This window comes from Bubalus kerabau, chromosome 7, assembly GCF_029407905.1.
Source record: "Bubalus kerabau isolate K-KA32 ecotype Philippines breed swamp buffalo chromosome 7, PCC_UOA_SB_1v2, whole genome shotgun sequence".
NCBI classification, from domain to species: Eukaryota; Metazoa; Chordata; class Mammalia; order Artiodactyla; family Bovidae; genus Bubalus; species Bubalus kerabau.
Window position 1 is genome coordinate 75,855,494 of NC_073630.1, and position 22,474 is coordinate 75,877,967.

Here is a 22,474-nt window from a genome sequence, read left to right on the forward strand (position 1 = left end):
AGTCCATGGGGTTGTGAAGAGTTAGACACAACTGAGCGACTAACACTTTCACTTTTACTTTATATCTCAGTATATAAGTTATAGGAGAAGTGTGAGCATTGCCCAAGGACTTTGAACTTCTTCTGCGGAATGGGTGTTTTCAGATGTACGTAGGATAGCTGTATCATGTCAGTGAAAGTATGACTTTGTTATTGGCTTTATTTGGAAATGAAGTGTGGTGTGAGTGTGCATGAGAGCCAAGTTGAGAGGGTGGAGTGTGATGATCATTTTGTTGCTGTGTCAACTTGGCTAGGGTATACTCCCCAGTTATTTAATGAAACATAAATGTTGTTTAATTAAACTGTTGCTGTGAAGATATTTTGTATGTAATTAAAGTCCATAATCAGTTGACTTTAAGCAAGGGAGATTATTCAGGATAATCTGGGTGGGCCTGATTCTATACATTGAAAGACCTTAAAAAGAGCTGAGGCTTCTCTGAGAAAAGAAATTCCACCTGTGAAGCAGCAGCAGACTCGAGCCTGCCCTTCCTAAGGAGTTGCCCTGTGGGTTCAAACTTGCTTAGCCAGCCCGCACCTGGCATAAGCCAATTTTTTGCAATAATTCTCTTAATGGATCTTACATGCACACACACACGTACACATGCACACACTCACACATGCCTGTGTAAAAACACCTCCTGCTGGTTTGGTTTCTCTGATTAAACCCTGACGGATACGGACTCAGATGTCCCTAAAACTTTCTTTACTCACTAGTGCTGCCTGCTGGGCCCCACGCAGATCCTACAGGTGTTGGGTGTTTAGTTAGCATATGTTGAATTGAAATGAATTTAAGGTGTTCAGCCCTTGGGTTGAGGTATCCTTTGAGGTAGTTTGCTACTGCACTAAATTGCAGAGCAAGGTAGCAGGCAGCTCCCCCAACCAGTATTTCCCTCTCAGAGTTGGGTGTTGATTCACAGCACCCTCTGAAACTCAAGTGACAGAAATTGGCAGTGAAAAGAACCACCACCCACACGTCTTCTAGTATGTGGGAGAAATGTGGCCAAACACTGAGACTTCACATTAAAAATTATGTCTGCCTCTGTAACTGTTTCTCAGTATTATTTAGTTTCTCTTGTGAATTATTGTGAAATCTGTACAAGGAGGTTCTGAGAGTCCAATGGGAAAAACTGGGAAAATTAAAAATTGGTTTTGAGAAACAAAGGACCCAAGAAGCAGCCAGGAAGTTACATTTTCTTTGGTTGGTCCTTGCGTAGATCTAGTAAGGACAGTACAAACCTGTTTCAGTATGTTTTCCTTAGTATGTGCAGTGAGTTCTACTATCACATGACATACGTCTTGCTAAAAATCAATGAGCTATGCTGAACCACAAAGGGAGAACCAGGGACTCATTGGAAAATGGGAGAGCAGCACAACACAAAAAAATTATCCGTGCCATATTTAAAAGGGTAGGCACTAATTAAAAAAAGGTATCACAGTTTTACACATGTTAAATGGTCATGAAATAAACCAATACTGTAATATATATGGTATTCTACCTTGAAAAAGACCTAGAGTTTTCTTGTGGATTGGAGTATTGGAGGGCTGCACCTTGTGAGTTGCTGTGAGGCTGTGGAAGGGAGACAGAAAGCGGCAACACCGCGTGTGCACGGGTTTATCTCAAAGCACAGGTGGCCATCTGGGGGAACTGGTAGACGTTTGAGGTGTATGTGGGTGGAGGTTTTGTGTGTTTCCACACACCTCATTTCAGCAGAGTGCACTTTAACAAGCGCTCACCTGCCGCTGGTCATGGATGAGATAGCATGTAGCAGTCACATTGGAACAAATTTGCAGTTTCAAAACAAGTGTGATTGTGAGACTGACTGTACTGCCTAAAGAGATTAAAGAGATCACCACCTCCTATCTGTACTTTCAAACTCACTAAGGTTCTTTGTCAGCTTGGTGCAAAATTCATTTATTAACACTAGGATGAATATAAATGTTTTCCAGAAACACTGCATTTGATTGTAAAGTGCAGTCACACACCGTGGGGTTTTAACATGCCTCTATATAGCAAATGGCACCCACTCCAGTCCTCTTGCCTGGAGAATCCCATGGACAGAGGAGCCTGGTGGGCTACAGTCCACGGGGTCGCAAAGAGTCGGACACGACTCAGCGACTTCACTTTCTTTCACATACACAGTCTGAAAACTTCTGATTTCCAAAGCACATCTGACTCTAATGAAACAGTTGATCTGTATATCGAGTGTCTGTTTTGTGTCAGGCATTGTGTTAGGACACGGTACACAGCAATTGCCTGAATCCTGTAATTTTACTAACTTAAGAGGAATCCTGCAGTGCTTCTCTTAATTCTGGAACATCAGAATACTTTTGAGAAGAAGCTGTTCAGTTAAAAAAAAAAAAAGATCACTAGAGCTACACTCTAGTAAACTCCTGTTTACTGAGCAGTGTGCTCTGGAATTTAGGGGAGAAATTTAGAGTGTATGGGACCTAAAGAAACTACAAGACATTTTAAAGAGATAATGAAGACATTGTTTCCCAGAGTATTCAGAGGAGCACTAGTCATGATGGATGTTCAGAAAGTCAAGTTTGGGCAGCACTGCTCTTCTGGAGCACAATACTTGGTATCAGCATATTAAAAACCCTGAAAGGTCCCATAGTGAAGAAACAAGTTTAACTTTGTTTTACATGGATTCTCAAGTGGACTGGTCTTTGAATAAGAGCCTGGTACTGACCCACAGAGCACAGTCTGAGAAACTCCAGACTAAGAAACGATGTTCTAAATGAACCAAGAGAGGAAATTCTGTTTCTCATTTGGAAGGGTGTTATATAAATCTAATGCAGAGAAATTGTATGCTTTTATAATTTTAGATTTAGAAATGAAAATGTAAGAGTTGCATCCTCATGACAAATGGAAAAATGAATCAGATTTGCTTGACTTGCCCAGTGGTTTTTAATTTTTAGAGTCTTCTGTATAAACTAGTAATTATACTGATGTAGCCATCAAATGGTATGTAATTATATCCATGAAATAATAGATAGTGAGCACTTTTTTAAATGAAAAAAAAAATCCCCTTAAGTAATTATTAGATGATGAAAGTAAATTAATTCAATTCAGTATTTAAAGAATGAAAATTATTGTGATCCCCGAAGCAGTGTATATGCAGATATAGGTTCTTTCATGTGAAAAATTATAGCAGAAAAATGCTGAAATATTAAGAAAATGTGATACCCGCTGCTTTTTCTCCTATCAACTCAGTCTTATCATTTTAAGATGGTAAGTATCCACAGAGGCTGCTAAGCAGATGTTCCATAGCTAGCAAGACATGGGATCAGGATTCAGGCCAACTACACACTCTCATCTCTAGGGCCCACACACTTAACCCCTAACTAGAGCCACAGTCAGTAAGAAAAAACAAATTTAGTAGAAATAATACTTATTTCTTCTCCTTTCTCTCCTTTCCCCACTGCCCTAATTCACCCAACAAGAGTAAATTTCTGTGGTAAAGTTGTAAAATGCCATCCTAAATATTCTAATGCTAGAGAATATTTTGCTATGTCCTACTCCTTCTGTATGACTGTCGTATTTTGGGAGTATTTCATATTAGCATTGCAGAAGTTGTCTGTTTTGCTACATTGTGAAAACTGCTTTGATTTTTTAGGCCCATCTGTACAAAAATATTCACAATAACAATTGGGGTTATTTGTCAAGAAAATAGCTGCTAGTGATGACCACTCACTTAATCCAATTAATTCTGTGGTGGAGACAGACTGTTGATAACAGCTGCCAAATCATAAATTGATCATAAAATAGTTTAATGAAGGATATGTACAGACATATGCTCAGGTTTTCATGATGGTTTCTGTGGTATAGAATTGCAAGTGCTTCATAAAATGTAGGTACTTGCCTTTTTGATATGGAAGATCTTAGACCTAAACATTGAGAATAAAACTGGGGAGTCAAGTAAATAAGAGTATAACTCCTTACCTGATTTATAAAATTTTATTCCCTATTAAGATTGCTTTTTCATACTATTCACACCTAGACAGTGTATTAAAAAGCAGAGACATTACTTTGCTGACAAAGTCCATATAGTCAAAACTGTGGTTTTTCTAGTAGTTTCATGTATGGATGTGAGGGTTGGACTTTTAATAAAAAAGGCTGAGTGCCGAAGAATTGATGCTTTTGAACTGTAGTGTTGGAGAAGACTCTTGAGAGTCCCTCAGCCTGCAAGGAGATCAAATCAGTCAATCCTAAAGGAAATCAGTCCTGAATATTCATTGGAAGGACTGATGGTGAAGCTGAAGCTCCAATACTTTGGCCACCTGATGCAAAGAGCCAACTCATTAGAAAAGACCCTGATGCTGGGAAAGATTGAAGGCAGGAGGAGAAAGGGATGACAGAGGATGAGATGGTTGGATGGCATCACCAACTCAATGGACATAAGTTTGAGCAAGCTCTGGGAGATGGTGAAGGACAGGGAAGCCTGGCATGCTGCAGTCCATGGGGTTGCAAAGAGTCGAATACCACTGAGTGACTGAACAACAACAGCATTGAGGTTGCTTGGTCATAGTCTGCTGTCTGAATACTGGGTGGGCCTAACTGCTAGTTGGAATTACTAAGTTTTTTTTCTAAAGTTAATCTTGGAAAATTAGTTAACTGCTGCAGTCAATAATAAAATAATCATAAAAGTAAATTTTTGAGTTTTATTTAAAATGTAAAGATATTTCCAACAGGAACATTAATTAATTGTGGAAATAGGGACGGGGGAAATTTTGTTTAATAATTGAGATGTCACTAAACACTAAGGCTTTGAAGTAGACTTCTAATGAAAGCTTCTGTGTTGTGATTCCTCCCCTGAAGAAAGATTGGTGTTCCTAGGATTTAGAATCTTTTTTTTTTTTCCCGTGGTAAGAGAAATGGTTATTGGTTGCAGAGTTCAGGTAGGTTTTACTGTTCCTGTACCTTTCTGGTAGTAAGTAAGGCATTGAAGAAATAGTCTTTGCTGAGTAATTTACGAGAAGGGTGCTATCTGACGTGTGGACTTTGATACGTCTTGCATGATGATATGTGTGGACTCCTGCCAAGTGATTACCCATATAACATGCAGCACAAAGTGCTAGGCTGGTTGGTTTACAAACAGTCCTTAAATAGCCAGCTCTGCAGAACAAGTCACCCGAAGAGGGCCTTTCTGTGCTTGCATGAAGCCCACCAAGTTCTCTGAGCTAAGGCTTCCATAGCCTGGTGTCCTCTCCCAGACTGTTCACTTTCTGTCCTCCCCATCAATATGATCAATGCAGCCAATATTTTATATGGTGGCTGCCACCATTCAAGACACTGAGGCATTACAAAGGCCCTCATCAGCCTTCTTGCCTGGCCATGTAGACCAAGTCACCCATCAATTAAATAGCCATTCAAGAAACTGTCATTTAATTTGCCTTTAATTATAGATAACTCCCTTCGTTCCAGCTCAATTGAACCCCATTAAATCCACCTTAATTTTAGAGCAAGGGATGACTTTTTTCCTATCAGTAAATTCTAACAATCTAAAATTCTCTACGTAGCTTAAAAGCTTTATTTGTGGACCCAGGCTGGGGGTAATGATGTCATCATAACTGATATTTTTAGAACTTTACTATGATCTTTTAGAATATTTCCAATTAGAAAACTTGGGGTTAGGTATTTCTACAGTGGGAAGAGAAGCAATTGATATAAAAGGAGAATTTTACCTCCTAAATAAATGAAGTGTAGCGTAAGTTGCTGTTTGACCATTTACTGATGCCGTCGACCTAGAAATTAGATGTGATGTCAGTTACGTATTTTGAACCTTGGACAGTCATGGAGAAAGTACTGCGCTCGTTTATTTCATCAGGCAGTGCCAAAGACCAGTTATATAGTAATGTAACAATACTTGTGGCACCTTACAGAATGTTATTAGTTTAAATTTTTAAATTGACTCATTTTATAGAGAGTCAATTCTTTTTAAAAAATATTTATTTTCGGCTTCCTTGGGTCTTAATGTGGCACACGGGATCTTTTGTTGCGTCTCAGGTTTCTCTCCAGTTGCAGGATGTGGTCTTAGTTGTCCAGCGGCATGTGGGATCTTAGTTCCCTAACAAGGGATCCCCCCTGGAATCCCCTGCATTGGAAGGTGGATTCTTAACCGCTGGACCACCAAGGAAAACATGTGAAGTCAGTTCTTCTAACACTTACCTAATGTTCTGTGATGGTCTTCAAAAGCTACTGATTATAATTTTTAAAATTAGCCATTGGAGACTTTACTGATGAAAACCAAAAGTAGGTTTTGTGAAAATCTCTGACCTATATGCCTGAATAAATAATTACTGAAAACATTTTGAAATTAAACCCTCCAATTGTTTTTTGTTTTTACCATTTTTAAATAATGTAATCTCATTTATATTGCACATTTCCATGTCTTTTAAATAATTTAACTCTTTTTGAGGACTACATGCCTAACACAGTGCCTTATTTGCTATGTTATCAATCTCCTTTCCTTTTAAAGGGGATACAATATGTTATTTCAGGGATCGATGAAGTCTGAAGGTGTGTTTGCATCTATACTAAGGATCCCAGACTGTTATCTTTTTGTAATTGATAATTATTCTTCATGCTTCCTCACTTTCTCTCACCACTGCTTAGGGCAAAGTAGTTTAAACCACTTCTTCCTCACATCAGATTTTCTGTGAACTCTTAGTAAGGCCATAACTGCAGATCACGAGAGGAAATGAGATGATTAGCCTTGTTTTAATACCCAGATCTCTGGACAGCAGAGGTCTGGGGACTTGACACCCAGATGGGGGCTCAGTCCTGTGTGTATTGTGCAGGTACTTTCCCATACATATGATGAACGCTCATCTCTCCTCTCCCCTCAAAGCTCCTGACTCCAGCTTCCAAGATATGTTTCCCATGACACAGACAAGTAATTTCATCTCTGGGCTCAGGTTTCTCATCCAGAAAACACAGATGTTTGCAGTATCTACTTCCCAGGTAGTTTTGAGGATAACTGAGGTAATATCTGTAAAGTTCTTACAGAAGTCATACGTGTGTCAAATATGTGCATGCTTAGTCATTCAGTCGTGTCTGACTCTTTGTGACACCTCTGTTCATGGAATTCTCCAGGCAAGAATACTGGAGTGGTTACCGCTTCTCTAGAGGATCTTCCTGACCCAGAGATCAAACCTGCATCTCCTGTGCTTCCTGCATTGCAGGCTGATTCTTTACCTGCTGAGCCAGCAGTCATACATAGATAGTAAGGATTAAATAATTAAAAAAAAAAAAGATTGGCCTCTGGATAAATGACTAAGCTTTTGAAAGGAAAGATCTGAGAGGAAGCTTCTCCTAGTAGAGGCTGATTAACACTTTCTCTTCTGGGGTGTAGGAGTGGGGTAATTTAGAAGAATTCGTATACAAAGGAGTAGAACTGAAAGGTATTACCTAAAATAACTGTAGAAAGTGCTGGCAGTAAGCCTGGGTTCTGATTGGATCTAATAATATATGGAAAGATGTTCATAACAGCTCCTCTGGGGCTCTTCATAGTATGTCTTAAAAGGAGACAAGAGGAATAAACTGCAAATATATGGGGATGGAGGGAATTGGGGGCAAAGCTTATGCCAAGAGTTAGCAGTTATCTTCTATTACCTAATAAAGGCTGAAAGAGAGTGAGTGATTCTCAGGGAAGATGATGTATGTATATATATAAAGTTATATGTGTATCTATCTTATCTATCTATATCTATATATAAAACCTTTTAACCGCCTGTCTAACTTAGGTGTTTTTCTCAGCATCTCCCACGGAAAGGGGCCCTGGCCATCTGCTTTGTTAAAGAAAGCAGGCACTGGCATCATGTAGCACACACAGGGGATGCCCTGCCGGCCAGCATGAAGCTTGGAAGCCCTTGGTGGTGCCCATGGGGCAGAAGACCCTGCCCAGGGGCGCGTCGTCCCGGCAGCTGTGTGGCCCCGCTGCCCGAGGACCATGCTGGCGCCGGGCCAGGTGGCTGTTGGCTCCGACGGCCGCCCTTTGCCCCGGCTCGCAGCCCCGGTCATAATTTGCTCTAGGCTCAGAGGTGCAGCCTTGTCCAGCTGCAGCGTGTTTATCTTGTAATCCACAGACAAGAAGAAAGGAGGCAAATTCCAGCCTTTTAAGAAGTTGTTCGGCAAAAGGAAAAAGAAAGGCACATCTGTATCCCAGGAGGCATCTGCGGGGCGCAAGTGTTGCTCTCCCCCAAGTGTCAGCAATGGAACCTTCTCTTCTGACGAGGAGACCCTGGAGGGCAGTCTGAGGTAATCACTCACACTTTTTACCCCCAGACCTTCTGCGGAGTTCCGGGGTGGGGAGTGGAGTCCCAAGGGAGGCAGGGCCACCTTGGCCAGGGTTCCACCTCCGGGAAGGTGGAGGATCGGGGTGCACGGGGTGCTTGCTCTACGCAGACACCTCGGGGAGCTGGCACACGGGTCTCACTTGCCGGGAGACCACCGGAGTCTAAGCCTTCCTCTTGCTGCCCTCGCCCTGGGAGGAAAGTGGCAGCTCACTGCCTCAGCTCAACAAGCTTCCGTGGGCTGAAGGAAACTGTGTCCCCTGTCCCACTGCCTGGCAAGGAGAAAGGTTTCACACCCATGTTGAGTACACAGACTGCTGGGACACAGGATGTCACCCTCATACCCCTGGCCATCTCTTGCAACTTCCAGAACCTGCCTCCAGTGAGCTTTCAGTTGCTGCTCCTTGTTCTCTCTCCTCCTGTCTCCCCTCTTCTCTGCACTCCTCCATCCCTTCTCCCTCTCCTCCTCCTTCTCTCTCTCTCCCTGTCTCTGCTCTCTCCTCCTTCTCTCTGTCTCCCTGTCTCTGCTCTCTCCTTCTGTCTCTCTCCCTATCTCTACTCTCTCCCTCTCTCTCTCTCCCCCGTCTCTGCTCTCTCCTCCTTCTCTGTCTCCCTGTCTCTGCTCTCACTCCTCCTCTCTCCCTTTCTCCTCCTCTTAGAGCACACTACATCTGGCTGTGACAGTGTCAAGAACTTAGACAAGCAGGGTCAGGCAGTACTTTCTCACCTGAGTGCTGGGAATTGAAGTCAGAGATGGTTAAGCTCTGCTCCTGACAGGTCTGCAGTCAGCTCCTCTGAGAAGCCCTTTCCCACTACCAGTTCTGGTTTGTTTGCCCTTGACAGCATTCCCCCAGCATCGGGAGCCTGGCTCCAGCAAAGAGCTTGTCGCTTTCTCTGGACGTTATTGATGGGCTTGTCTGTCTCTCTCACTCACCTGTCAGTTCTGTGAAGTCAGGGACAGGGTTTATTCAGCCTCATCTTAGGCGCTTAGAAAGTGTTTCCTGTGAATGCTTGGCAATGCATTAAGTACGTGTTAATGGCATAGATGATGTCATCTGTGATATTATTGTGTTTCAAGGACAAAGACAAAAACATCCTCAGTGGTCTGTCTGTGAGTATAGTGTTGTCAGCTGCAGTTGAGCCCAGATTACAGAATCCTCAAGCAAGCCATCCACATTAAGCTTTACAGTGCCCACGACAACATTTATTAGTTCCAAGTAATGCTGACTTCTTTTCTCCACAGGCCCGTTATTTGTTTTCCATTGTCTTTAGTAAGGAAACTACTGACCAAAGGAAACGATCTCACTGAAAGAGAACACAGCTAGCACCAAACTAAACCCAATTGCTGGAATATCAGTACTGATGTAGAGTTGAGTATTGTTCAGCATGAATCAGTTTTGATTTTACTTCAGTTTCTTCCTTTGCAAAGTAAGACTGTGAAACTTTTTGCTTCACACATCAGAATGAGGTACAGATACTAAAATATGACCAAGTAGCGGTTTAATGCAAAATCTGAGCTCAAGTCTGGAAAGTTCTCCTTTAGAAGGACTGTCCTATGGAAGCACAACTTATCCTTTTTATAGCTCTGTCAAGTCTCTGATTTCTTGTTGAACTATATTAGACTCAGAAGACCCTAGACTCTGGTTCTCATCCCACTTAATTGGTATTCCAATTACCCTTAGGTTTTTTCCTTAAGGTTTAAAGTTTTACAAAGCCTTGGGGAAATCTATATTGGATCTAACAGCTATATTTCCATTAAATATATGTAATGTTACCTGTTCTTGTTAATAAACCTATATTTATGAAACATTATATAACAAAATAACAGCTGTATTTTAATTGTTTAACACATTTGTATAATACAGGAAGCTAGAAGGATAAACTTTGGATAGTGAGTTTTAAAATGGCTCGTTAACGGAGAAGGCAATGGCACCCCACTCCACTACTCTTGCCTGGAAAATCTCATGGACAGAGGAGCCTGGTAGGCTCCAGTCCTTGGGGTCGCTAAGAGTCAGACACAACTGAGCGACTTCACTTTCACTTTTCACTTTCATGCGTTGGAGAAGGAAATGGCAACCCACTCCAGTATTCTTGCCTGGAGAATCCCAGGGACAGAGGAGCCTGGTGGGCTGCCGTCTCTGGGGTAGCACAGAGTTAGACACGATGAAACGACTTAGCAGCAGCAGCAGAACATATTTAGTTTACTTACTTTGTTTACCTGTTTTCTTTCTTCCTTGGAATCTAATTTCTACAATGGCAGGGACCATGCCTGTCTTGTTTACAGCTTTTCAGTGGGGGCACTCACATTTTATTATATGAAAGCAAAAAAGTGGTGTGTATCCTAATATAACTTTTAAATGATTATATAGTTCATAATTTTGAAAGTCTTAATTGCAATATCAGATCAAATTTGATGATTTAGCATATTGACAGTTGATCCTCTTGGGATCTAATGACCCTAAAATCCTGCCTCTGAAACAGTATGCTTTTTTTATTGCACTAATAAAAACTAACCCTTGTTCTTTGGGATGATACAGTTCATAAAGTTGTACCACAGTTTGTGCTTGGATAGTGGCAAGAGTGAAATGGGCAAGAAATACAGCACGGCACACAGGAAATTGTTATAGACAAGAGGGTTTAATCTCCTACTGTAGATTACTTTTCTTCTTAGATGGTATATTTAATAGCTAATGAACTTCATGTTTTTCTTTTTGAAGTCAGTATCTACATACTATAAATATACACATGTAAATATATTCATTCCCTTTAAGTTTGCATGTTTGACCATTTGCAGACATGATCAGCTTCATCAGTTTTCTATATTACTTATAAAGCTTTTATCCTCATTTCTAAAAGAAGATACAAGAAAATTCAGATTCACCTTTGTAAAATGGGGTCACTATAGCAATATCAAAGAGCTACTATACAGTATTAATATTGAACACTTGTTTCCAAAGACTTGATGCTTTTGAACTGTGGTGTTGGAGAAGACTTTTGAAGAGTCCCTTGGACTGCAAGGAGATCCAACCAGTCCATCCTAAAGGAGATCAGTCCTGGGTGTTCCATGGAAGGACTGATGTTGAAGCTGAAACTCCAATACTTTGGCCACCTGATGTGAAGAACTGACTCACTGGAAAAGACCCTGATGCTGGGAAAGATTGAAGGCAGGCGGAGAAGGGGACAAGGATGAGATGGTTGGATGGCATCATGAACTCAATGGACATAAGATTGAGCTAGCTCCGGAAGTTGATAATAGACAGAGAAGGCCGGCATGCTGCAGTCCATGGGGTTGAAAAGAGTTGGACACACTGAGCAACTGAACTGAACTGAACTGTTGTTTCTTGACTGATCCTGGTTTCTTCATTTTCTCCCTTTCCTGATTAGCAACTGTTTGAACCTGCACTTGGGAAGTCAGGGGAGGTCTCAAGGAGGCATCACTTCTCAACTTTGGGTAACATATCAGAGAATATACACAATCATCTGAAGAAGCTGACCATTAAAATCTCCTTTCCAACAACATATCTGGTTAGAATTGCTTTAGATAAAAAACCTTATTTGTAGGATGATCTGATCATGTAAATTATTTTTAAATCTGTAAATAATTAGTAATGAATGTTGACATTTTGGGAATTATAAATATGTTTTAAACTAAAAAGATTTAAAATAAAAAAAAAATGGCTCGTTAAATATTTTTAAAATTAAAAAAATAGGAAAATAGAAGTTCCTTAAAATATATATATTCCTGTTTTCTTCTCAGAAATTTTCTTTTTTAAATTATTCAATTATTTACGTATTTATTGCTGCTTTGGTTCTTCAATGCTGCAGGCAGGCTTTCTCTAGTTGTGGCCAGCAGGGGCTGCTCTTTGTTGCGGTGCACAGGTTTCTCGTTGCGGTGACTTCTCTTGTTGCAAAGCACAAGCTCTAGGTGCTCGGGCTTCAGTAGGTGTGGCGCATGGGCTTAGTTGCTCCGAGTCATGTAGAATCTTCCCAGACCAGAGATTGTACTCACCCCTGCGTTGGGAGGCATATTCTTATCCATTGTACTACCAGGGAAGTCCCAGAAATTTCCAACTGAGAAATAATTCCACCCATGAAGTAAATATTACATGCATCACTTACAGTATAGCTGAACTTCTGATTATCTGCCCTGTTTACAGAAGGAGAAGATGAGAAATGCTGCTTCTAACAAACCTTATTTTCAGTTTGCTGCTCAATTAACAGATACGCTCTTTTACGTTGTGTAGGATTCAAAAAGTATATATATACGTAGTGTATTTTATTTGTCAATCTCCAAAATGGGCAGCTGGTACTAAAATACAAAACTCAAAATTCTGTGAACATGATCTCAGGTGGAGGCTCCAAGGAGGCAGACTTCGGCCCAGTGTGAAGGAGAATTTCATAATTACTAGAGCTGTTTAAAAATGGAGAGGCTGGATGTATGCCAGGGGGATTGGGACTGATGAAGGGCAATTTCTGCACCGGGTAGGAATTTAAAGGAGCTGAACTTTAACATGCTGTCAAACTCCAAGAATCTGTAATTCTAGAAATGTCTCCATGGCCAAAAATAGCTCATTATTGATCTGCTCCTTCTGCCTGAAATTTCTCATTTCCTTTGGGTCTTAAAGCATTCTGTCTTTCTCTAGGTTAGAAGCCTTTATTTCTCCTAGGCTGCTACTTTTAAATTATACATGCCAGTGGGAAAAGCAAAACAGTAAAACATGATCAGTTTTTAACAATTTAATATGACTTCCTTTATTAACTAAAGACAGCTAATACTGTGTTTCCCAAAGTGTGTTAAATAGATTTTAAATTTCAAAAGGGGGAGAAGGTCATTTTGACAAAAAGGTCTGGGAAATCCTGGACCGAAACGAATTAAATAGAATTCTTTACATAGGACTTTTCAGAGCTTTTACTATGCCATTAGCCCTGGGAATTTCCAAGAAGAGAGCTGTCGTTTGCAGCATTTCCAAGATTCCTTTAACCACAATTTTTCCCCCCTCAGAGAATATCCATTGGTGTATATTAAAGTTACCACGTGTTAAACTTAATACAAATGTGTTTTACATAGGTGAATTCATGTAATATTTACCATGACTCTCTGAGATTGACATTATTACTCCCATTTGAGAATGACTTGCTGGTAAGTCGCTGAGGCACTATTCAGACAGTAATGAGTGCCCTCGGAACCACCCATTACTCTGCCTCTGTCCTGCTGCAGCTGTGCTAGGGAGCTAGTCACGTGGCCCTGGGTCACTAAGCTCGGGTATCCTTTGGCCCTCAGCTGCTGACGGAGGTTCTGCTACTTACAAGGACAGCACTTGTCCTGCTTCCAGTTTCTACTTAACACCTGGCATTGACTGTATCACACACAGCTACAGCACTTAACAGCAAGTGCCAGCTCTAAGCACGTTAAGAACTGAAGGGGCTCCCTGGAGGGTGAGCTCACCCTGGGGCTGGAGCAGGACAGGAAGGGGCTCAGGAATGAGGAGGCCTTGAGCTGTCTCCCAACAAGCGATAGGACTTGAAGTGGCTGAGAGACAAGGCACGGATGTTTCCAGTCAGAAATGGCATAAGCAGAGGCTTCCACTTGAGAACGAATGTGGCAAATAGGAGGAAACTTTCCAGCTCATTCTGTGAGGCCACTGTTAACCTTAATACCCAAACCAGGCAAAGACATCACAGAAAAAGAAAATTACAGACCAATATCTCTAAGGAATCAAGACATAAAAATCCGAAACAAAATACTAGCAAACTGATTCCAACAACATATAGAAAAGATTATACACCATGACCTAATGGAATTTAAGCCAGAAATACAAAGTTAGTTTTATATCCAAAAATCAATCAATATAATATGCTATATTAACAAAGTAAAGGACACAAACCACAACATCTCAGCTGATGGAGATAAAAGCGTTTGACAAAATCCAACACCCTTACATGATAAAAAACCACTCAAAATTGGGAGTGGAAAGGAATTTCTTCAACTTGATAAAGGACAGTGGTGAAAATCCACAGCTAATATTATGCTTAATGGTGAAAAAAATGCGTTTCCCTTGAGATCAGGAAAAAGACAAGAATCGCTTTTTAACACTGTACTTATTGTAAGTTATAACTAGGACAGTTAGGCAAGAAATAGAAGCTTTAATCTTGGAAAGGAAGAAATAAAGCTATCTATCCGCAGATGCCATGATCTTATATATAGAAAATCCCAAGGAATCCACAAGAAAACCATTCAACTAATAAAGTTGAGCAAGATTGCAGAATACAAGATTCAGGTTTTCTAAATGTCCATTGACAGAGGAATAGATACAGAAGATGTGGTACATATATACAGTGGAATATTATGCAGCCATTAAAAAGAATGAAATAATGCATTTTGCAGCAACTCTGTGTTTGGACCTAGAGAGGATCATACTGAGTGAAGTAAGTTAGAAAGAGAAGGAAAAATATCATATGACATCCCTTCTATGTGGGATCTAAAAAATGATACAGATGAACTTACTTACAAAACAGAAAGAGATTCACAGACTTAGAAAACAAATTTATGGTTGTGGGGGTGGGGTTGGAGGGGGCTTGGGGGAAGGGACAGTTGGGTAGTTTGGGAAGGGCATGTATACACTGCTATATTTAAAATGGATAACCAACAAAGACCTAGGTATAGCACATGGAACTCTGCTCAGTGTTGTGTGCCAGCCTGGATGGGAGGGAGTATAGAGGGAGAATGGATACGTGTATGGCTGAGTCCCTTCCCTGTTCACCTGAAACTGCCATGACATTGGCAATTGGCTAAACCCCAATACAAAAGAAGACATTTAAAGTTTGGGGGGAAAAGGAAAAAAGATTAGGGTTTTGTATTTCAGTGTGCCCACTACTCCTAAGAAAAAAGTCCAGGCTTCCCAAAGCCCTCCTGTTAGTCCCTCTGACTGGCCCTCCAACCAGCCACCAGGGCTCATCTTCCCTGCATTGGACCCCAGGACTGGGGTACCCAGTATGTGGCTTGAACCCCTCACTGCCTAGGCAGGATCTCTGCCCATATAGTCTCCGTTTCTTTCTGAGTCCTCTTCCTGGGGCACAGGTTCTGACCTGATCACTTCACACCCATTAGGAAGACTGTAGTAAAAAAGACAGACAATAGTAAGTTTTGATAGAAAGTTAAGTCTCTCCGTCATGTCTGACTCTTTGCGATCCCATGGACTGAGTCTACCAGGCTTCTCTGTCCATGGGATTTTCCAGGCAAGAGTACTGGAGTGGGTTGCCATTTCCTTCTCCAGGGGATCTTCCTGACCCAGGGATCAAACCCAGGTCTCCTGCATTGCAGGCAGATGCTTTACCCTCTGAGCCACCAGGGAAGCCCTGACAGCTCAGTTGGTAAAGAATCCGCCTGCAATGCAGGAGACCTGGGTTTGATCTCTGGGTCGGGAAGATCCCCTGGAGAAGGGAAAGGCTACCCGCTCCAGTATTCTGGCCTGGAGAATTCCATGGACTGTACAACTCCATAAAACCAAATCCACTGTCTAAAAGTTTTGATAAGGATGTAAGAAATTGGAACCCTCCTACTTGCTGATAATGTAAAATGATGCCGCCACTTTGGAAAACACTTGGACAGCTCCTCCAAATTGTTAAACATAGACTTACCATATGACTCCAACTCAGCTGATTTTGCACATGGTAATTCGTCTGGAAAGCCCCATCCCCCACCTCTACCTCCTTCCTCATCTAATTCCTCTTCATCCTGCAGTTTTCTGCACAAATGCACCTTCCTCCAGGGAGCAAGCTTTCTCTGGCCCCCTGAGCCTAGATCAGGACCCCCTGCCCTTGTTCTCACAACTTTCTTTACTTTTCCTTAAAAGTAGGCCTGCACACCTTACCTTTCATCCTATTTCCAGCCTCTAGCACTGTGCCTAGCACATAACAGGCATTCAATAATTATTCATTGAATGAATGAACACATGAATCCTCCCCTTTTTACCATACTGACTCTTCCCACTCACTGTACCAGTCAGTATTCTTCTAATTCATCCTTCAGTTTCCCACCGTGGTGAAGAGGATCTCTGTCCCTTTGACCTGCTGGAAAAGGAAAATTATACGGTTGGTGTAGTGAGACAGCATGTCACCAATGAAATTACAGTGAAGCTCAGGCTCTCTGATTACTGTGTGTGCTTCGGTTCCTTGGCCTTACTGCTTTTCAAAAGATGAAGTCAGAAAAGACTATTTTACTTGATCATTTATTCTCTATCCATGAGAACCTGGGATGTGCTATAATTGAACAGAGAATAGACAAGAGGTGCAAAAAACATTAAATGCATGAAAATTAGGACTAAGCAGGAGTAGACTGGGCTGAATAAGTCTCGGAGAAAGAAGGCTGATGATCAGTTTCAGTAATTATTAGAGATACAAAATGTGGAAGGGCAGTAGATTGGAAGCCAGGATCCTCTTGTGAATCCAGGTGTTTTCAGAGCTGTGTGACCTTAACCAAGCCAGCCTCTTGATCTGTTAAATGGATATGCTGTCTTCCGGAATAATTATGAGGACAAAAAATGCATGTGGGGGCTTCCCTTGTGGCTCAGTGGTAAAGAATGTGCCTGCCAATGCAGGAGATATGGGTTTGATCCCTGGTCTGGGAAGATCACACTTGCCGCTGAACAACTAAGCCTGTGAGCTGCAGTTACTGAGCCCATGCCCAGCAATTGCTGAAGCCCATGTGCCTAGACCCTGTGCTCCACACAGGAGAAGCCACTGCAGTGAGAAGCCTGAGCACCACAACAAAAAGTAGCCCTTGCTCACTGCAGCTAGAGACAAGCCCAAGCAGCAATGAAGACTCAGCACAGCCAAAAATAAATAAACCAAATAAAATTATTTTAAAAATTCATGGGACCCGACACTATTTGCTATAAAAAAGTACTTTCCAAATGCAGGCTAATATTACTACTGAGATGAAGAGGATGTTGATAACTAGTTTTCTATTTCCAAAGCATAGACCAAGACTAAACTGATTCCCACGGTGGCTAGAGAGGTTTGTGAAAAGACCTTACTCCAGGTGGGGCACCTGAAGAGTGGAACAGGTAGCATGGAAGGCTGAGGAGTCCCTACAGAATGTTAGAGGCAGGCTAGATGATTGATCGTCCTACGTGATGTAGACCGGAGACTGAGCCTAGAGGCTGGAGTAGATGATCCTTTGACTTACAGTCCTCAGTGTCTGTGTTTTAAGACTCCAAACTTTCTTCCTCTTCCTTGAATTTTTTATGACATATCCTATTTCTCCTGTAATTATAGGTGATTTGGTACCCTTTAGCCCATTGAGAACTGTGTATTTTCATAGAATGTCAGAGTCCAGGATGAGTCTCCAAGATGTCACACAAAATGTAATCTGACTTCAGTCTCTTCCAGCAACTCTAGTTTGTTTGATGATGATAGTTAATTGCTCTTCAGCATTTCATTTAAATGAGACGCACGGCTCTGTTTAGGAAGAAAAGTGCTGATCAATTACAATTGCCCCTGTTGTCATGGAAACAAGCTGCAATTGAACTATAATTATATTTCCTTATTCCTGAAGTGAATCCCTAATCATTGCCATGGTAATTACCCAATATCTATGGTCCCAAATTACATGATGCTTGTCCAAAAAAGACAAAGGAGAAGGAGTAGGAGGGCTGGCCTGAGACATGTGTTAACTGTGCAGCTGCAGAGAGCCTTCTCCTTTTTTGGGTGGGGAGAATTTCCCTCTGTAGGCTCTTACTCCAAGGTTAGGTGATGTCAGTGGGTCTTAGATGTGCCCAGAGTTTAGAGTAGTGGCTAGAAGACTGTGTCAGGCATTATGAGTTAACAGAAAACACATCTACTGGTATCTTTCTGCAATGGTAATGAAGTATATTATCTGATTCCTGATAGTCTAGATGACTTTCCATGTTCCAAGGACCATTGATGCAGCAACCTAGCAACATAATCAAGATCCAGTTTGATTCCTTTTCTTCTCTGGCATTTTCAGGGAGTATGGCTATCCCCAGGCTTATTTCCTCATGGCTCCAATGTGGCTGCCTCTGTTCCAGCTGTCACATGCAGATGACACAAACCAGGAACAAAAAAGGAGATCATCCCTGTCTTGTGTCACATTTTATTCACGAGGGGACTTTTACCCCCAAACACCTCCACCAGCAAACTTTCTCTCCCGTTTCATTGTTCCTTTCACACCAGACCCCACTGGAAGCAGTACTTCCAGACAACACAACTTAAAATGGAGATGGCTCTGCTTGACTCCTCCCTGTGCTCCTTAGCACTCACTGCCCAGTGGGTGAGGGATGCAATAGTATGTCTAAGGGATAACTTCGTTTTATTTTCCTTCTCACCTTCTCTCTCTACTGTCCCTTTCTAGGGCTTAAGCTCCAGGCCACAGGCCCATCATGCACCCTCTATCTGATCTCTGCCACTTCTGCAGAGAGGCATGGGCATAGGGCACTGGAGCTAGGTGTGGACATCCAGGAGCATGGGGTGTGGCATCCTTTGCTCTCAGGCCACAGCATGTGCCATGGAGAAGAAAGGCAGCCTCTTGGAGGACAAGTGGAATCCGAACACCAGAGAGCTAGCTGTTCAAATGACTGGTCTGTATGGATGGGCTGAATGAGAGACAAGAATCAAAAGGGGATCCCAAAGCATAGTGTGGTGGCTAGTTTGGGTCATTCATCTATTAGCTTCTGGTTCTCCTTCTCCACAGCACCCAAATTTCCTTTCAGGAAATCAGTTTTGCTGTGTGCCCTTCTGACAGAACTTGGTGCCTGCTTCCTAGGTCAGAAGCCAAAAGGCCGGGATCTTCTACTTGCCCTCCTGCTGAAGCCTAGCCTGAACATGTGATCTGGCCCGGCCAATCAGCCTTTGTCTCCTAGGGCTTTGACTGGGCAGGTGGATCCAGGAAGTAAAGACACAATCAGGAGAGCAGGCTGTAACTGGGCTCTTTGGGGGGGGGGTGTGGGGGGGGGAGCTGGGACAGCTGCTGTGGTTCCTGATGCCTTGACCTCTAGAGCTCTCTTCACCGCTGTCTTTCTCCAGGCTTTCACTCTAACTTTGGTTGTCCTTTGAGCCCTCATCTTGTAGCTTTTCTTTTCCTAATTAATTTATTTATTATCATTATTATTTTAATTTCTGGCTGCACTAGGTCTTTGTTGCTGCGGGCAGAGGCTATTCTCTTGTGGAGCATGGGCTCTAAACTTCGGACAAAGAGTTTAAAAATGGCTCTTTAAATATTTTTAAAATTGAAAAAATAGGAAAATAGAATTTGCTTAAAATATACATTCCCGTTTTCATCTCAGAAATTTCTTTTTTAAATTATTTATATATCTGTGGCTGCACCTTCCTTGCTGCACACAGGCTTTCTCTAGTTATGGCAGGCGGGGGCTACTCTTCACTGTGGTGCATGGGCTTCTCATTGCGGAGACTTCTCTCGTTGCAGAGCACAGGCTCTAGGCACTAAGGCTTTGGTAGTTGTGGCACTTGGGCTTAGTTGCCCCATGGCATATAGAATCTTCCCCATCCAGGGATCAAACCCATGTCCCCTGCATTGGCGGGTGGGATCCTAACCACTGGACCACGAGGGAAATCCTAGCAGCTTTTCTCTTGGTTGAGTGAGACAAAGTTGGTTTCTCTTACTTGCAGCTAAGAACTATAACTGACACAGAAGGAAACCTGGAAAACTTGGTGAGAGAGAGATGGGAAACAAAGCCAGAAGCAGTTTGCTGGTTTGAGTTGAGAAGGAGGCCTGGAAGGAACCTTTGAAAATGCTGATCATCCTCACTTGCTCACTTTTTGCCTTCTCAGGACTTTCACTCCCTCAGTGACCTCTCTATTGAAAACCCCTCTGATGAACTCCGGTACCCGGTTAATCCTTTACTCACCCACTAAAAAAACTTACAGCCTTTATTTTGTAAAGCACTGTGGGAGAAACTGGGCTTCCCTATCATGGACTTCCTTGGTATGGGCTTCCCTGGTGGCTCAGATGCTAAAGAGTCTGCCTGCAGTGCAGGAGACCCAGGTTCGATCCCTGGGTCAGGAAGATCCCCTGGAGAAGGGAATGGCTACCCACTCCAGTATTCTGGCCTGGAGAATTCCATGGACAGAGGAGCCTGGCAGAGCTATAGTCCATGGGGTTGCAAAGAGTCGGACACGACTGAGCGGCTAACACTTTCACACTTTCATGGGAGAAACAAAGATAACAGTTATGATTCCTACCCTCATGCAACTCCAAGTGCTGTAGTGAAAATATGATACATCTTACAGTGCGAAAGCACTTTTGTTTTCCTTCTCATTTAAGGCATGATTTTAGTAACCATAACATAAACATGTATGTAACGAGAAGTGCATGCATAGGGCTTTCTGAGGGAGAAAAGATCCCCTTCTTCCAGCAAAACAGGCAAGGCTGTGTGGGATTGATAAGGTGTCAGTTGGACCGTGAAGGATAAGTAGGACCTGTACTGAGAGATTGGCACTGGGCAGTCAGTCATGGGGAGGAAGAGCCCATGCAGTGATGGAGCCAAGAGAGGGTATTTGGGGGACTGAATGGTTGGGTTTGCATTTCTGGATGTTTGAAGTGGGGTAACACTTGATAATAACAGGTAATATTTATGTAAACACATTACTCTAAGGTTTTTGCCTATGGTAGCTCATTTAATCCTAAATAAGCCCCATGTGCTGTGCTTACTCAGTCGTGTCTGACTCTTTGTGAACTCATGGACTGTAGCCCACCAGGCTCCTCTGTCCATGGGATTCTCCAGGCCAGAATACTGGAGTGGGTAGCCTTTCCCTTCTCCAGGGGGTCTTCCCAGCCCAGGGATTGAACCTAGGTCTCCCACATTGCAGGCAGATTCTTTACCATCTAAACCACCAGAGAAGCCCTAAGCTTCATGAAGTAGGTCATATTATCATCCTCATTTACAGATAAGGAAACCGATGACCCTGGAGGTTTAGTGACATGCCCAAGGCCACACAGCTGTAAGTGGGAGAACCAGGTTTCATAGGGAGGACACTGGCTTCAGTCTGAGTACTAAATCCCTGCTTGCAGGGCCTCTGCTTCAGAAAACCAGCGTGCTTAAGGGTCCCTAAATGCCGTCATGAAGAGCCTTAAGTGCCAGGCAGCCACTGCAGCTTCATCTGGTAGAATTTGGCAAAAAGGAACTGCTAGAGGTTTCTGAGCTGGCGAATTAACTGCTTAAAGATGAATGTCAGGTTTGAGAGGAAGTGGAATCGGAGGAGACTTCAGTTGGAGATCATTTACAGATGTCAGTCGTATTACAGGAAATAAACAGAGGATCTGCAAAGGGCAGTTGAAGGGCTAGTGAACATTATTGTCACTGTCCCTCCTGGTTTCAGTTCTTTTTAAAAAAGAAATGTATTTGGCTGCGATGCATCTTAGTTGCAGCACATAGGATATCTTTGATGTTCCTTGCAGCATTTGGGTTCTTGTAATTGCAGCATGTAGGATCTAGTTCCCCGACCAGAGCCAAATCCGGACCCCCTGTGTTGGGAGCACTGAGTCCTAGCCACTGGACCACCAGGGAATCCTTCAGTTCTGTCTTGATAAAGCCTCTCTCTTTACCTTCCGGTCCTCAGCTTCTTTGTCCAAAAGGACAAGTCATGCCTTGATGATCACAGAGTCAGCAGAGACTGCTGGCTGGTGAGGACTGCTGCCGCCCTGGGTCGCAGCTCTCTCTCCTGGTGCTGGTTTCCATTAGGGACTCGCTGGAGATGGGGCGAGGAACTCTGCAGGACTCCAGGCACAGCCGTGATCCAGTGCAGGTTTAAATGGGTCCCGGAGCTCAGGATCTGCAGTCTTACTCATTGATTTTGATATTATTTTTGAAGGATTTCTACCTGTGAAAGGGCAGATAATGTTACTCATTAAGGCCTTTGGTACAATACCTTTCCCCTAACCTGGATCTGACTTCACTGACAAAATATTGTAGCACAGAACCTATGGGATGATAGTAACAAAGAAATAGGAAAGATTGGAATTTTGTGGGAAACGCCTGATAAGTTTGCTTTTGTTTGTGTCAAATTTGTAGACAATGGGCTAGCCAAGTAGTAGGGTCCACTGTAGTATCAGTCCAAGTAGTAAGCTTCCCTGGTGGCTCAGTGGTAAAGAATCCGCCTGC

The 22,474-nt window shown here is 42.5% G+C and overlaps 1 protein-coding gene across 1 annotated transcript in view; it reads left to right on the top strand.

Moving 5' to 3' along the window:
• CRACD (capping protein inhibiting regulator of actin dynamics) overlaps positions 1-22,474 on the top strand; it is a 288,315-nt gene that overhangs the window by 225,214 nt on the left and 40,627 nt on the right. Inside the window, exon 6 of the mRNA XM_055588637.1 lies at positions 8,130-8,301. Coding sequence (XP_055444612.1) covers positions 8,130-8,301 — 172 coding nt within the window. The remainder of the gene's footprint in view (positions 1-8,129; positions 8,302-22,474) is intronic.